The sequence below is a fragment of the Rhincodon typus genome, chromosome 40 (assembly GCF_021869965.1).
Source record: "Rhincodon typus isolate 14 chromosome 40, sRhiTyp1.1, whole genome shotgun sequence".
In the NCBI taxonomy this organism is placed as follows: Eukaryota; Metazoa; Chordata; class Chondrichthyes; order Orectolobiformes; family Rhincodontidae; genus Rhincodon; species Rhincodon typus.
Genome location: NC_063371.1, coordinates 7,590,934 through 7,607,477, shown reverse-complemented (window position 1 = coordinate 7,607,477; position 16,544 = coordinate 7,590,934). Strand labels below are relative to the sequence as shown.

Here is a 16,544-nt window from a genome sequence, read left to right as displayed (position 1 = left end):
AGAGTCTCTGCGGGGGGAGTTGACATTGGCAGAGTCTCTGCGGGGGGAGTGAATACTGGCAGGGCATCTGTGGCAGGAGTGGACACGGGCAGAGTCTTTGCGTGGGGAGTGGACACTGGCAGAGTCTCTGCGGGGGGAGTGAATACTGGCAGAGTGTCTGCGGGGGGAGTGGACACTGGCAGAGTGTCTGCGGAGGAAGTCGACACTGGCAGAGTGTCTGCGGAGGGAGTCGACACTGGCAGAGTGTCTGTGGGAGGAGTCAACATTGGCAGAGTGTCTGCGGGGGGAGTCGACACTGGCAGAGTGTCTGCGGGGGGAGTCGACACTGGCAGAGTGTCTGCGGGGGAGATGGACACCAACAGGTTGTCACCAGGTCGAGTGGATGCCACTAGAGTCGCTGCAGTTGGAGTGGACACCAGCAGGGTGCCCTTCGGTTTAGGTACGGTTGTCAGCAAAAAGTCACGTGAATTAAATGCCTTGTTCCCACAAGCATGGCCTCTAGTTTTCAGAAGAAAAGGCATCTTTTTTTCATATGAGGACCCTACTAGTGCACTTCTCTGTGTGACCATTCTGTTGGGAAACTCTGTGAAAAGAATCTCAGGTGCTCCTGTGGTTTCCTTTATCGAGATGCTGGACTGCAGAGGCCTGGCTGGCATTTCAAACTGACTGGCTGGATTCATTGATTTGAAGTGACCAATCTTCTGTGTGCAGGTGATCAGAGAATGAAAAGGTAATTTTTTTTGATGGCTCTGGTTTGGAATTAGGTCAGGAATATTCAATGAATAACTTAAATTGGTCAAAGTGGGAACAAGTACAACTGACGGCAGAGTTTGATGAGCAACATTGCTGGTTTGTGTATGTGCGTCTGGTAGGTCAGACCAGCTGACTGGTTGAGGATCTTGCTGACCAGTGGTCAATAAGTCAGCCAGAAACCACACTGTCGCTTGAGTCTGGGTGTCAGATTTAACTGTGTGCAGAGTTCCTGCCAATGGTTCAATCTTATCCGTTGGCTTTTGGCTGTGTGGATGCAAAACGTGTTCCTTGGTACAGCATCTGACACATGTTTTGGGGCAAAGTGCAGGTCCTTGAGCTAGAGATCCCTGCGCCAGTGTAGGAGACATTGCATGCAGAGATGAGTCCGTGGTCACTGAGTTTGTCATCAGACTCTGAGCAAAAGGCAAAAGCAGAAATGTCTTAGCTTTTCCTTTACCAATCTGTGCCCTAACAGGCCTGCTCTGGTCCCCAGAGGCTTCAGTTGCTGATTCCTTGAATGCTGTGATGAAAGAAATATTGTAGACTTCAGGCCCTGACTTAGTCAGTCGACTAATAGGTGCACACTTGCGTAGGAGAATGCATTTGGGATATTCATGCACAATGGCCATACTTTGATCCACTGTGGACCCATTCCCACGCAAACTCACCACCAGCTGTGCTGGCGTGTGAACTCTCACTTTAGCTGTTTCAGGAGAGATATCCAAAAGAGGTTTTAATCTCCTTGCTTCTTTGGCTCTTCCAAGTTCACGCAAGGAACCACTTTCGTTGAGCAATGGAAGACCTAAGGTGTTTTGGGTGGGATGGGGTGGAAGGAAATGGAACAGTTTAAATCAGGATTTACAACTTTAAAATGTCAGTTGTTCAGGTTTCACATATTATGAGACAATGCAGAAGGAAACAACTCAATCCACAATACCCATGATGGAGCTATCTATCAGCAGTCCCTGGACATGAGGAGGATGCTTGCCACAGAGTACAATGTGCGTAAAAACCAATTGCATAGCAGGTGGGGCAGTTTCCACTCTTCCTGCCAGCTCTACATGTTTTGAAAGGATTTTTAAGTTGCCATTCAATCTGTTTCAGCCACTTTTCCAACTTAGCTCCAGACCTGATGGCCATGGAATTTATCTGATTCGTTCCATTCCTCAGCTTATTCTCCATAGCTCAGTAATATTTTCTCCATTCAAATATTTTTCCAGTTCTCTTCTAAATGCTACCCTTGGATCTGCTTCCACCACCCTTATGCAAAACATTCAAGATCATCACTCAATGCATTTAAAAGAAACATCAAACTGTTCCTCACCTTATCTCTTCATCGCCACCTTCACTCTGTGTTTTCTGATCATCAATCGACCACTTTAACAACTTATCCTCATTTGTAACATCAAGACCTTCCCCACTATTGAACACTTAACCAAGTCTCTTTTGCTCCAAGAGGCACAACTCCAGTGGCTTCAAGCTGAAGCAGAGTGGTAAAGGCACGTGTGGGAAAGGCAGCCCCTCAGTGCAGAGAAGAAGAAACACTGGCCAGAGAACTTGCATATTCTTCTATCACAGCATCATCAGGACTCATGAAGATGGAAGTGGGCCAGAGAAACCTCTCCCTCAATGCAGGCAAGTGGACCGAGTTAATAATCAAAAATAATTATGTCCACATACATAGAAAGAGAGACTTGACCAATACAGACAGAAAGCTGTGACTCAAGGCTGTTGCGTGAAGGACATGCGTTGGAATTGAAAGGAATGTGCTTAACCACAGCTCCTGGTATGTCACTGATATTAAACAGTGAAAACCAAATCAGCGATCCTCTTCAAAAGGCATTTAAATCATAAGACAAAGTTTTCTACTATTTTTGTTTGAACACAAATATGTTTGTTATGGGATCACGACCTTCTTATGCAGAAAGACTTCCGTATCTGCAATCTCAAAACATATACAAGCAGCAGACTGTACCAACACTGAGATATATCTACATACCATTCTCCTTGTCCAATGTCATTTTTTATCAGACAGATAAAAGGATTCACTGTTCATTGAAGAACAGATGGACACTACCCACCTACCCAGCTAGGATAAGAGACATTGTCAAACTGCAAAGCCAAGAATCATGTATTTTCCATCCCTGATCACATGAGGGACAATGAATGTGAACCTAATTTGATAGATTCTTCAGATAGCTCTTTGATTGAAACCTTCTCTTGTGCACATAGTGGCAAAACAATCACCCCCTCAGACTGCAACTCCAGATTCTTTGATTAAAACTGGAATAAGCTCCCACAAAAGCCTTTTAAAAACTTTTGGATCACATGGATGCTTATCAAAGACAAGACAGATCGAGGTCTAATTCAGCAACACTTAAAGCAACATCAGATTTTGGTTGGAAGAACCTAAATAACCATCAGCAATGCATTGACAGCAAAAATGATTTAATTCCCACCCTCCCAAATAAAGGATTCAGGGGCAAGCAGAAAACCAGTGCCAGGTGAGAAAAATCACGGGAAATCCATGACACGAAGTGGGAGCTGATCAGAAAAATCCAAAAAAGTGCCTCTTAATGCAAATCTGCTGTGATCACTAACAAAAACCAGCAGAAATTTCGACTGATTTCTTTCTTGTTTCTCACACAGATTGAATAAGATTGAGACTTATTCACAGTCTTACGTTTCAAAACATTGGCCTTATCTTTGAGGTGCATGGTGCAGTTGTACAGTCGATTAATCTTCAACAAGTCGAGCTCACTCAGGCGGATTCGCTGGCCAATCATAATATCTGTATCTATTAGAGGTCTCAGGGTTGGCTGTCCATTCTTGGAAAATGCAGTCCTACAATTGAATAAAAATTATACTGCATATTAAATCATGCCTGATGACTGAAAACTTGCATATAATCACACCAACACATTATAACAAGGGGCTTCACAGGAGGGTTATCAAATAAATTTTGAAACCAAGACACATGATAAGCTGTGACAGTCAATAGAATTATCGTCATAAAGGTCCACAGCAGAGGAAAAGGCTCCTCAGGCCACTGGGTCCATGCTGGTCAAAAACAACCAGCTAACTATTCTCATCTAATTTTCCAGCACTTAGCCCAGAGGATTGTATGCCTTGGCATCACAAGAGTACCTCTGAATACTTCTTTAATGTTTTGAGAGCTTCTGCCTCGATCATCCTGACAGGCAGTAGGTTCCAGATTCCCAGAAACCTCTGGGTGAAAACATTTTTCCTCAAACCCTCTTAAATATCATGCCCCCTAACCTTAAATTTATGCCCACAGTCATTGATCCTATCCATCATGGGGAGAAGTTTCTTCCTGTCAACCCTGTTTATGCCCCTCATGATGTTATGCAATTCAATTTTGTCCCCCTCAGTCTCCTCTGCTTCAAGGAAAACAACCCCAGTCTGTTCAATCTCTCTTCCTATCCAAATCTCTCCAACCCAGGCAACATCCTGGTCAGTCTCTTCTGCACCCTCTCCAGTGTAATCACCTCACCCCTAAAATTTGGATTCCAGAACTGCACACAATACTCAAAATGCAGCCGAACTAATCTTTTATACAGTTCCAGTATCATCTCCCTGCACTTAAACTGTATGCCTAGCTATGAAAGGTGAGTATCCCAAATGCCTTCTTAACCACTTAATATTCCTGTCCTTCTACCTGAAGGGACCGCTGGGCACGCACACCAAGGTCCCTCTGATCCACCTTGGGTGCTACCCAAGGTTCCACTGTTAATCATGTATTCCCTTGCCTTTTTTGTCGCGTCCAAGTGCATCGCCTCATATTAAATGATCTGGATTGAATTCCATTTGTCAATGATCAGCCCATCTGACCAGCCCCTTTATATTCTTCAGTAATCTAAGGTTAACCTCTTCACAATTTACCACCAATTTTCATATGATCTGCAACCTTTGTGATAAACCCTCCTGCATTCAATCTAAATCAAATATATTTATCACAAACAGCAAAGGCATCAACACTAATCCCTGTGGAACCCCCATGGGACATAGGTTTCCTGTCACCCTCTGCTTCCTACAACTTGGCCAATTGCAGATTGAAGTAGCCAAGTTTCCTTGGATTCCATGGGCTATGAGATTTGCTTTCAGTCTCCCATGTGGCACTTTATCAGAGGCCTTGTTGAAGTCCAAGCAGACAACATTGGATGCACTGCCCTCATCTACATACCTGGTCACCTCTTTGAAAAATTCAACTGAGGTAGTCAGACATGACCTCTCTTCAACAAAACCAATATGACAGTTCTTCAGTAATCCCTACTCTCCAGATGCAGATTGATTCTGACTCTCAGAACTGCTTCCAATAGTTTCCTTACTAGACGTTAGAACGATTGGCCTATAGTTTGATTTCTCCCTTGCCCCCTGATTGAATAACAGTACCACATTGGCTGTCCTCCAGCCATCTGTAGCCAGACAGGAACTCAAAATTATTCCCGGCTATTTCCTCGCTTGCTTTGCTCAACAGCCTGGGTTACATTTCATCAAGCCCTGGAGATTTTTCTACTTTTAAGCCTGCCAGAATCTCCTCTCTGCTGTGCTAATTTCTTTCGGTAAATCATAGTTCTTCGACCTGATTTCTCTTTCCACGCTATCCCTCTCATTCGTGAACACCAACACAAAACATTCACATAGAACCTGCTTATGTCCTCTTGCCCCATGCACAAATTACCAGTGCAATCCTGAATGACTCTACTCTTACCCTAGTTCCCTCTCCAACTGTAATGTACTTGTAAAATAACTTAGTTCTTTCCTTTATTTTATGTGCCATTATTTTCTCATGCCTCTTTATGCTCTCCTAATTTCCTTTTTAACTTTTCCCCTTATTCATTATGTACTCCTCCAGGGTTTCTTCAAAAGCTTGCTCAAAGGGGGAGATTTGAAGAATTACTTTATAAATGAGCAGTAAGGTAGATGTTTAGGGAAGGAATTCAAAAACTCAGAGCTCACGTTTAAATATAGAATCCCTACAGTGTGGAAGCAGGCCATTCAGCCATCAAGTCCACACTGACCCTCCAAAGAGCATCCCATTCAGACCCATCCTAACCCAGAAACTCTGCATGTCCGATGGCTAACCCATCTAGCCTCCACATCCCTGAACACTATGGGCAATTTAGCATGGCCAATCCACCTAAGCTGCACATCTTTGGACTGTGGGAGGAAACCAGAGCACCCAGAGGAAACCCAGGCAGACACAGGGAGAAGGTGCAAACTCCACATAGACAGTCACCCAAAGGTGGAATCAAATCTGGGTCCCTGGCACTGTTAGGCAGTAGTGCCAACCACTGAGACACCGTGCTGCCCACAAGCAAAGAGAAATGGTGCAGCAATGAAAACCAAGGATGTTGAAGAGGCAGAATTGGTGCAGTGAAGAGAGTCTGGAAAGTTTTTGGGCTGGAGGGAGCAGGTAAACCCGTGAGGAAATCTGAAAACAACAATGAAGAGTCTTTCCCAAAAAAAAGTGTTGTTGGATCAGGAGCTAACATTAGCCAGCTAACACAAGGGTGATGAGTGAATAGATTTGCTGTAATTTAAAATACTAACAGAAGTTTTGGATACGTTCAAGTTTACAGAAAATGCAAGGTTGTGGCTGACATGCAGATTAAGAATCACAGGAATTGCAAAAACTGCATCTCATTTCAAGGCTTTGCGGCAGACGTGAATGCGGTGCAAGTCCCAGGGATGCTGTTCAGGCTGCTGCTCCTCCACATTAAGGTAGAAAGAGAGAGAGAAGTGGCTTACCAACTCCCATGTACCAACTCGGCACCATTCTCACCTGCTGTAGTGCAAAATGGAGCCATAATCATATTTGGTCTCAAGATTGTTGGTGTTTTGTTTCAAGAAATTATGTTCATAACCTGAAACAGAAGCCAGGGAGTCAATGGTACACACAAAAGCGAAACACAATTACATTTCTTTGAGATATTTTTGTCATTTATCATGTTCTGATCAACTAATGAAAACACTCCACTGAAAACCATTGGGCATCCATCATGTCAACAAATTTATTCCAGTCGAGTAGCTTGAACTTTAATTACTCTTCCCTTTCAGCAGAACCTATGGACAGTGATTAATCCAGTTTATAGCAGCTTTTTTCTCAGATTCACACACCTCATTGAAATGTTTGATTGATAAAAAGCTGCTTTACCCTTCTCAGGCTGCATTTCTAAAGAGGGGTGTGAAAGCAAATATCACTGGGGCAGATCTTCACTTTACGAGTGCTTCCTCGAGGAACTGGAGGGACTGATCTGATAGAAATCTTCATGATTATAACATGGTTTCATGGGGCAGCGGTGGAAAAGATATTTCTGCTTGCGATTAGAACTACAAGTAAGGAACATAAATGCAAGATAATTGAAGTAAATCCAATATGGAATTCAGGAAATATTTCGGTATCCATGTGGAATGAGCAACCATAGGTGTCATTCAAGCAAATACTTTAGATGCATTTCAGGGAATCCAGATGAAAAAGGTAAAAAGAAAAGGATGATATGTTGACAGAGTTCTATGAAAAAGGGCAGGAGAAGGCTCACAGAGGGCATATCACAGGCTTGGACCTGTTGGGCCAAATGCTTGTCTGTGTGCTGTGAATTCTTTTCATGGTCCTCTGGCAGTGAAATCCCATGAGCTTGCTTTAAGGTTCAACTTGCTACCGACAAGGAGATTACACACATTTGTATCAAGCAGCAAGGAGTAAGGGGGAAGAAAACGCTTTACCAGGCCACACATTCTTCCACTCAATCTTGATGTATTTGCCTCGGTCGCTCCTCGCATGTTCATGCCAGAAGCCAAGTGCATGCATAATCTCATGTTCAACAACACCTTTCCCCTTCTTCAAGCACTGGTGATTCAGTGACATGAGCTGCATTCCACCAACACGGCCTACAGATGAGTAACACCTAAGTGACAGAAGTAAACGGTCATTAACATATTGACAAAACTGAAACAACAATTAATATCTGAGGCAAAAAAAAACACCTCATTGGTTTTAAGGCATTTTGGGACAAACAAAGTTCATGAAAAGCATTTGATAAATCCAAGATTTTGCTTTTAATAATTAATTTCAGGGTAAATTCTTGGCTCGCTTTTACCGAACCAGCTACCTTTCTAATTTGTCTAATGTCATGTGGTAAGAAGCACTGAAATCACATCTGAAAATAAGACCACACGACCATATGATATTAGAGTAGACTGAGGTCATTCAGCACATGGAATCTGCTCCACCACTCAAACGTGACTGATGTGTTTCTCAACACTATTCGCCTGCTTCTCTCAGAAGCCTACATCCCTTCTCTAATCAAGAACCTATCCATCTCTGTCTTAAAGACATTCAATGACATGGAATTCACAGACCTCTGAGGCAATGAATCCCACTGATTCACCAGCCTCTGGCTAAAGAAATTCCTCCTCATCTCAGTTCTGAAAGGTCACTTCCTTCACTCTGAGGCTGTGCCTTCAGGTCCTGGTCTCTCTAATGAAAACATTTTCAATGCATCCACTTCAGGGCCTCTCAGTATTCTATAAGTTTCAATTACATCCCTCCTCATCCTTCTAAATTCCATCAAGTACAGACCCACAGACCTAAACTGCTCTGAATATGACAAGCCCTTCATCCCCAGGATCATTCTCGTAACCTACCCGGACCCCCTTCAAGGCCAGCACATCCTTCCAAAACTACTCACAGTATTCCAAGTACCTCTCTCTGACATACCCGGAATCCTCAACCACTCCTCATCTGACAAGCCCTTCATTCTCAGGATAATTCTTGGAAACCTCCGCTGGACCACTTCCAAAGCTAGCACATCCTTCCTTAGATACAGGGCCCAAAACCGCACTTAATATTCCAAATCCAGTCTCACCAGTGCCTAATACAGCCTCAGCACCAAATCTCTGCTCTTGTATTCGAGCCCTCTCAAAATAAATGTGAGCACTGTATTTGCCTTCCCAGCTGCAAAATGAACCTGCATGTTAACCTTAAGCAAATCTTTAAATCAGACTTTACCCATTTAGAAGAGTCTACACCTCTCCATCCTATCACAATTCTTCGTCCAGATCATTAAAGTATAACGTGAATAGTTGTGGTCCCAACACAGATCTCTACGGAACTCTACTCATCACCAGATGCCATCCTGAAAAAGACCCCTTTATCCCCAAAATCTGTCTTCTGCCAAGCGGCCAATCCCCTATCCATGACAATTGTTCACCCCTAACACCATGGGCTCTTATTTAGCAGCCTTCTGTGTGGCATCTTGTCAAAGGCCTTCTGGAAATCCAAACATATCAATTCACTGGCTCTCCTTTGTCGAACTTGATTGCTATCGCCTCAAAGAATTCTAACAGATTTGTCAGGAATGACCTCTTTTGATGAAGCCATATACTCCCAAGTACTCCACAAACTCATCTTTCGTAATGGACTCTAAAGTCTGACCAATGACCAAGTTCAGTATAACTGGCTTATAATTTCTCGTCTTTTGTGAATTAACTCTACAGAGGCTGGTATCCCCTCACCAAGTCACCCTAATTTACACATGCCTAGTACTTGACACTGGTCTGGTTTTCTCAGAGCCAGCTCTCAGAGTGAGCAGAATCCCTGACGCTCCTGTTTATAACCGAGAGGCAGGACTCCCTGATTGAACCAGATTAACAACCCCAATCAGGGAACTCAGATTCTATGAGGTCCACCTGGCTGACCTCATTACAATCACTACATCCTGTCTCCTTCCCATCTTAAACAGAGGTGTGACATTAGCCATTTTTCAGTGCTCAGGATCCTCCCTGATTTCAGTGATTCCTTCCTGAATGATCACCACCAAAGCCTTCACAACCTCCTCAGCTATCCCCTCTGAATGGTGCAGTCCAACTGGTCGAGGTGATTTAACCATCTTCAGGCTTTTCAGCTTCTCCAGCACCTTCTCTTCAGTGATGACAACTACTCTCACCTCTCCCGCAGACTGTCTTGAAGTTCTGGTCTGTAACTGGTGTCTTCCACCAAGAAGACTAATGCAACCTGTTCAGTTCCTCTGGCATTTCTTTGTACTCCATTACAACCTTTACTCAATTGTTATACCTTTACATCTGATTCAATCTTGTCCCTCTCAAACTGCACAGTGAATTCTATAATACTGTGGTCACTGTCTCCAACAGGTACCTTCACCTTAATGCTCCCAAGAGAGCTGCCTCACTACACATCACCAAATGCAGAACTGCCTTTTCACGAGTGGGCCCCACCACAATCTGCTCCTACAAACCATCTCCTAGATGTTCCGCAAATTGCTTGACTTGAGATCCTCTATCAACCTGATCTTCCGAGACTACCTGCATACTGAAGTCCCCCATGATTCTTCTGATAATGTCTTTCATACATGCCTTTTCTATCTCATGATTTATTTTCTGCCCCACATCCTGACAACTACTAGGAGGGCTATACATAAGTCACATCAGGATCCTTTTCCCCTTACAGTTCCTCAACTCTACCCACACAGATTCTACACCTTCTGACTCTAGATCATTTCTTGCTATCATCTTAACTGGACTTCTGATTAACAAGGCAACGCCACCCCCTTTGCCCATCTTCCTGCCCTTTTGATAGGACGCATATTGTTGGATATTTAGTTCCCAGTCCTGATCCCCTTGTAACCATGTCTCTGATGTCCACAATTGGGTAACCTCCAATTTCAAGCTGTGCGACAAGCTCATTTATCATGTTTGGTAAACTGTGCATATTGACGCGCAACATCTTCAGTCCTATGTTGACCATCCCAGTTCTGATAGATGCCCCTTATCTGCTGAGCCTGTAGTTAGATTCTTGACCTTGTCCACACACTCTGTCCTCTTACTTGTTCTGGAAACTTCAGGAACTGGTACTGAGGCCTCCCTCACTTTAACTAGTCTAAAGTCCCTGTGGCCACTAGGATCCAGGCCCCAGGATCAGATGGAGGCTATCCTGTTGGTACAGTTCCCTCCTGTCTCAGTAATGATACCAGTACCTCACAAAGTGGAACCCCTCTTTCCCACACCTCAGGGTGTCTCGGTGGCTCAATGGTTAGCACTGCTGCCTCACAATGCCAAGGGCCCGGGTTCGATTCCACCCTTGGGTTACTGTCTGTGTGGAGTGTGCACGTTCTCCTTGTGTCTGCATGCATTTCCTCTGGGTACTTTGGTTTCCTCCCACAGTCCAAAGATGTGAAGGCTAAGTGAATTGGCCATGCTACATTGCCCATAGTGTCCAGGGATGTGCAGGCTGGGTGGATTTGCCATGGGAAATGCAAGATTACAGGGATAGGGTAGGGGGTTGGATCGCGGTGGGATGTTCTTCCGAGGGTTGGTGTGGACTCGATGGGCCAAATGGTCTGCTTCCACACTGTATGGATTCTATGACTAGTTGCGACTTCACTGTTCCTGACCACTTAATTGCATTGCTCAGGAGTTTAAGCAGTGAAGTTGAAGTGTCACCCAGCTCAGCTGCAGTGAGTCACGTCACAAATGAGAAAGAACATTTATCAGGACAGTTACACCGTGGTCCCACACGTTTTACCCACCCGTGAATGGGCTGAATGGAAATAAAATCCTTCTCATCACTGTGAGGCACAAAGCGTACACACGTGAATTTCTCAAAGTCTTTGAAACCTCGACTGATGGAGCTCCAAGTTTCCTCATCTGAAGAGAAAAAAAAATTAAATAAGGAAAATATGAACAGAAATACGCTGGACACCATTTATCATCTGAAGAGGGAAAAAGGAAAAAAGACGCATTAATAATTTTGGGTACTACGTGTCTCTTGACAAAAGCTGACTCACCTACTCTGATTTTTTAGTCTTGTGTTTTACAGAACATTTTCACATGTAGAATTGCTAGACTCGCAAGACATTCAGAACAAAATTTATGAAAGCAGTAATACACTGAACATCCAGAAGGCCCATGCCAAATTGCTCCATAGTGTCCAGGGATGTGCAGGCTAGATCAGTTAGCCATGGTAAATCTAGGTTATGGAGATAAGATGGGGGGGCAGGGTCGAGGTGGAATGCTATTCAGAGGGTCAGTGCAGACTCGAAGGGTCAAATTGCTTCTTTCTGCACTGAAGGGATTCTACGTTTAATGATTCTAAGTTTGCTCGACCATTCAATACAATCATGAGTGAAGCTGAACCGTAAACTTTTTTTCCAATCTGCTCCCCAGATACTTATTTCCCCAGAGACAAATGACCATCTCAGCATTAGAGATATTGAACAATGGAGTAGATCATTTAACTGATTTACAAACATATGACTGAAGAGGTTTCTCCTCTTCTCAGTCTAAATGATCAATCCCTAATCCTGAGAATGCGCGCAAGCTCTTGTTTCATCAGCCAAGAGATACAACCTCTCAGTATCTGTTCCAGCAAGGTCTCCAGGGTCTTTTACTTTTCAATAAAATCACCTCTCCTTCTTCTGACCTGCAGAGAATGTCGACTCAGTTAAATCCTTTCTCATCACAGGACAACCCCGTCTCCTAGGAAACATACTGCCTCCAATGCAAGTATTCCTTCAAGATGGAGACTAAAACCATGCACAGTTTTGCAGATATAGTGTCATTAAGCACTGTACAAATGCAGCAAGCATTTTATTTTTATTGTTACTTTTATGTATTTTATTTTTATCTCGAATTCACTTGCAAGAAAGGCGACCATGTCATTTACCTTCCTTATTCATTGTTGTACCTGCATGTTAACTTTATTTGTCTTGTATATGTATACGTAAGTCTGATACCAACAATATTTATAAGTTTCACGTCTTTTAAAAATATTTTGCTGTTCCATACTGAGAACGGAAGTGAATAACCTCACACTTTCCTTGATTATATTCCAGTTGCCATCTTGAGACCAACTTACTCAAGATGAGTATATGTCTTTGCAACCTCTTTATGTCCACTGAGCTCTGTATGTTCAGCAAACTATCCTACTAGTTACAAGTTCACATATTCAAATTGATTTGGCAAAACCTAAATTCCCTTCAGAAAAACAATACTGGCTGAATATGATGGTTCTCCAAGTGCATTGCTTGGATCTTCCTCAAAGGTTCCAGCACTTTCCCGATGACTCCTATCAGACTAACTGGCCTGCACTTCCCTGTTTTCTACCTGTCTCTGGACTTGATGAATCATTAGTGCATAAACTAAAAATTCCTGTCCATGAAACATGCGCATACTCAATGAACAGCTTATCAATGGGGGAGAGATGTATGTACTGTGATGAACAAGCATCAGGATGGCTGACACAGAAGATCTTTTAACATCATTTTTTTGCTGCTTCATTAATAAATTAAAAGCTTATTCACAGGTCAATTCAGAATCAACTCATCTCTGTCAATTTTCATGTTAGAGATCATTATCCCTTGAGTTGGGGAAAGAGCAAGGGTGTGAGACAAGGGCTTAGTTACAGCAATCCCTGTCGCCCAATAAAATTCATTGTTGAGGCTTTCTCCAAAGTCCAAATTGATCCGATTGAGCCTTGTACAGCAGGGGAATCGCAAGTACGCTGTCTTCCTGGTGTTTAGTGAGCCATTCCACCAGCATGTACAGTGTTACAAGAGTTACTGCTTTAAAGAGAGTAACCTTGGCTGAATTTCTATTTTTGACTGGTCATTCGCTTTTACTGGAAAATGTGGATGCTGCACAAGAACAGCAGTCAGACTTAGCTGCGATCCTTCCAAAAACTGACCATTATTTCAACAACGCACGGGCTCAGAAAAAAAGAGAAATTGGCAAAATTAAAGTTTTGACAGAAGGAATTCAGAGCAAATGTCTGAAGTTGCAGCACATCCCCAGCAGACAGTGAAAAACCTCTTCTGTCAATAATCTGAAAAATGAATGGTCATTTGACTAAGAAACAGGACAGGAGCACACACACATATTGAAAAATCTAAACAGGGCAGAACCATGTGACAAGTGGGAGAAAAATTGAGAATTGTTATTTACGAAGCAGCAGAAAACATACAAAGGTGAGAGTCACTGGGATTCTCACATACTACCAGCATCAGCATTCAGATGTTGGGATGGGTACTGATGAACTGAGAATGGAAGAATTCTTGTTTCTGTCCATCTCAGTGAGTCCATCGAGGCTGTACAGCTGGAAGACCAGCTGCTGGATCTCCACATAAGAATGACTGAAAGCATCAACATGAGCTATTCTGAGCCAATTATGAGCAATAACAAAGCTTTTCCAACTTACTTTTTTCAAAAGAAGACAAATGATTTCTAACCCAAGTTTTCAGGCAGAACTCACCATACTGTTGTGATATTTCATATGGAATTCTCACTACACCATCTGGCGATTTCTGCCATGTCTTGGTGTCAGACACCACAGCATTTCTCCACAGCTGATTGAAGGGGCAAAGAAGATAGTAAGTTGCGTTCACTCAGCATCCCAAAGATGGGATACACATGCAATACAAGGACAGTGTACCAGAGATTTAAGTTTTAAAACTAATAAACACGTTGCCTCACTATCAAAATATTGCAGAATCCCAAGAATCATCACGAGTGCGTCTATTAGGTCAACAGTAATGTGGAAACAATCAAACTTTAAGAGGCGAAAAATAAACATCAAGTTGCACCAAAATCTGAGGCACTTTCTACTGGCAGAAGAACAAAATATAATCAGTGTCAACACAGTATATAATGCACTCTCTCTAAGCTAGAAGGGGCCATGGAGCATCCTGCATTCATTGGTAAAAAATTGAAATACAACTGAAAGGAACTTACAGGTTTGACAATGTCACCTTCGATGAGGAAGTTCCTCCATGGCTTTTCATATCGAAATATTCCTATAAGCAGGAGGGCAAATGTTCATGGCTTGATCCATCAGCCCAATCAAGATGGTGTATCAAGCAGCCAGTGACAAGAAGACAACTACAGTACCAACAAAGCAATTTACAACACGGCAATGTAATTAAACATTTGGATTGATTTTGAAGTGCTGCAAAAAAAAACTATACTTGGGGAGTGGACAAATTTCTATTCCATTGTTGGGGAAGTTGCAGTGGAGGGGGATTTGGAAAGAGAGAGATCGATCTCTGGAATTCGTACAGTTAAAGGAGTCAATTATTCGAAAAAGGAAAGACTTCACCCACAGTCCTACAGCAACTGCCTGGCAGCTACTGAAGAACAGTTTCGTGACAGTGAAATAGAGCAAGATGTTAATTCAGGAACTTACGCTGGTTAATCCTGACAATTGCATCCTCTGCTGTAACGACTGTCTTGGTTTGAATGGTATCCAGAAGAAAGCTGTTGTTTTGCTTCTTAATCTCGCTCTGTCTGACTGCTGCAGTATTTACAGAGACAGTTGTTACAACAGAGAGATTAGAATATCTTGCTCATAGTACAAAGTGAAAAGAAAACCGCCACTACCTTTCAGTACAACAGCCAAGATGAGAAACAGGAATTGCCACTCTCTGTTCCTTAAACTCATGACTCAGCAGAAATATCAAAAACTGGTATTCAGCATCAGCAGCTCCTAGAAACATCAGGAGGCAGTAAAACATTAACAAGCAAAGGAACCAAAGCATGCTGGCATTCTGCAACACTTCTAATTAGTTGGACCAATCTGACAAATGCGGTTAGACATTTTATCAAAGCCATTTCCACCTATCAACTATGGACTGGTGCAGTATCTATGTTATAACTTGCTCAGAGCTCAACTTGTTCAAAATGGCTGGGCACACCAGCATCTTGCTCAGTTGCATGATAAAAAATCTGTTTTGACTTTTTTTTTTCTGTACAGCTATGTAGACAAATCAACTACACATACCACTTTTATTCCTCATCGGCTTAGCATACCCATTCTCTGCGACTTTCCTCCCTCAGTTCATGGCAAATAAAACCCAACGTGGTCAGAGCAGAGTAATGAATAAACCATGCGCACACAGCTGGCTTGCAGCACTGAGTTACAGAAAGTAAGGGGAAAGCTATTATTTGGGAAGAGGCGGAGGCAGAGAAAACCAAAAAGCAAGAACCCTAATCTGAAATATGTGCTGAATGTACAATGTTTTGTTAACTGATTGTGTTATATCACTGTGTTGACCCAACTTGTTGAAAGCATTTTAAAAATGAGAAGGCATTTTATTTTGACATTGAAAAGAGCAAACAACAGCAGAGTTGCTTATTGGCAGCAGAGCCTGGTTGCCAACACATTTTGGAACTGGAGAGATAGCAGCTTCTAACTTCTCAAACATTAAACAATGATATTCTTCAACCCAAGTAAAACATGATCTCACAAACTCAATTCCAGCGTTGAAGTCTGTCTATTGACTTTAAAAATCTAAAATGAAATGTGTCACCCCAGTTCTCACCGATCTACACTGATCCCCAGCATAGGCCAATTTTAACATTTTTGTTCTTGTTTTCAAATTGTTCCATGCCCCCTCCCTGTCTCTGTAACCACATCCAGTCCTACCATCCAACAAAATCTTTGCATGCCTCCAATTCTTGCACCTCAATCCAGCCCCCGATATATCACTTCACAACTGGCTCATGTATTCAGCTGCCGACACACTAAACTCTTGAATTCCGTCTTTCTGAACCTCTAGCTGCTCCTTTAAGATGATTCTTAAGACTGACTGTAATGATCAAACTTTTGACCATTTGCTCTAATGCCTCATTTGAAGCACTCTGGAGTGTTTCCTTTATCGAATATTTTTCATTAAGAAAAATTTTTCAGCTTATTTGACACAGTGAGCATGAGGCATTCATTAACACAAATTAGCATACTCACCTCCCCCCTGTACGGG

The 16,544-nt window shown here is 42.7% G+C and overlaps 1 protein-coding gene across 1 annotated transcript in view; it reads right to left on the bottom strand.

The window, feature by feature from the left end:
- The window catches only part of LOC109913864 (mucin-17-like), a 15,946-nt gene extending 265 nt beyond the window's left edge, over nucleotides 1-15,681 (bottom strand). Inside the window, exons 1-10 of the mRNA XM_048618510.1 lie at nucleotides 15,566-15,681; nucleotides 15,166-15,271; nucleotides 14,972-15,079; nucleotides 14,521-14,582; nucleotides 14,042-14,135; nucleotides 11,322-11,439; nucleotides 7,501-7,682; nucleotides 6,560-6,641; nucleotides 3,437-3,597; nucleotides 12-1,555 (exon numbers count right to left, since the gene is read on the bottom strand). Of these exons, the coding sequence (XP_048474467.1) occupies nucleotides 12-1,555; nucleotides 3,437-3,597; nucleotides 6,560-6,641; nucleotides 7,501-7,682; nucleotides 11,322-11,439; nucleotides 14,042-14,135; nucleotides 14,521-14,582; nucleotides 14,972-15,079; nucleotides 15,166-15,226 (2,412 nt within the window). The 5' untranslated portion in view covers nucleotides 15,227-15,271; nucleotides 15,566-15,681. The remainder of the gene's footprint in view (nucleotides 1-11; nucleotides 1,556-3,436; nucleotides 3,598-6,559; nucleotides 6,642-7,500; nucleotides 7,683-11,321; nucleotides 11,440-14,041; nucleotides 14,136-14,520; nucleotides 14,583-14,971; nucleotides 15,080-15,165; nucleotides 15,272-15,565) is intronic.
- Between the last annotated feature and the right edge of the window lie 863 nt (nucleotides 15,682-16,544).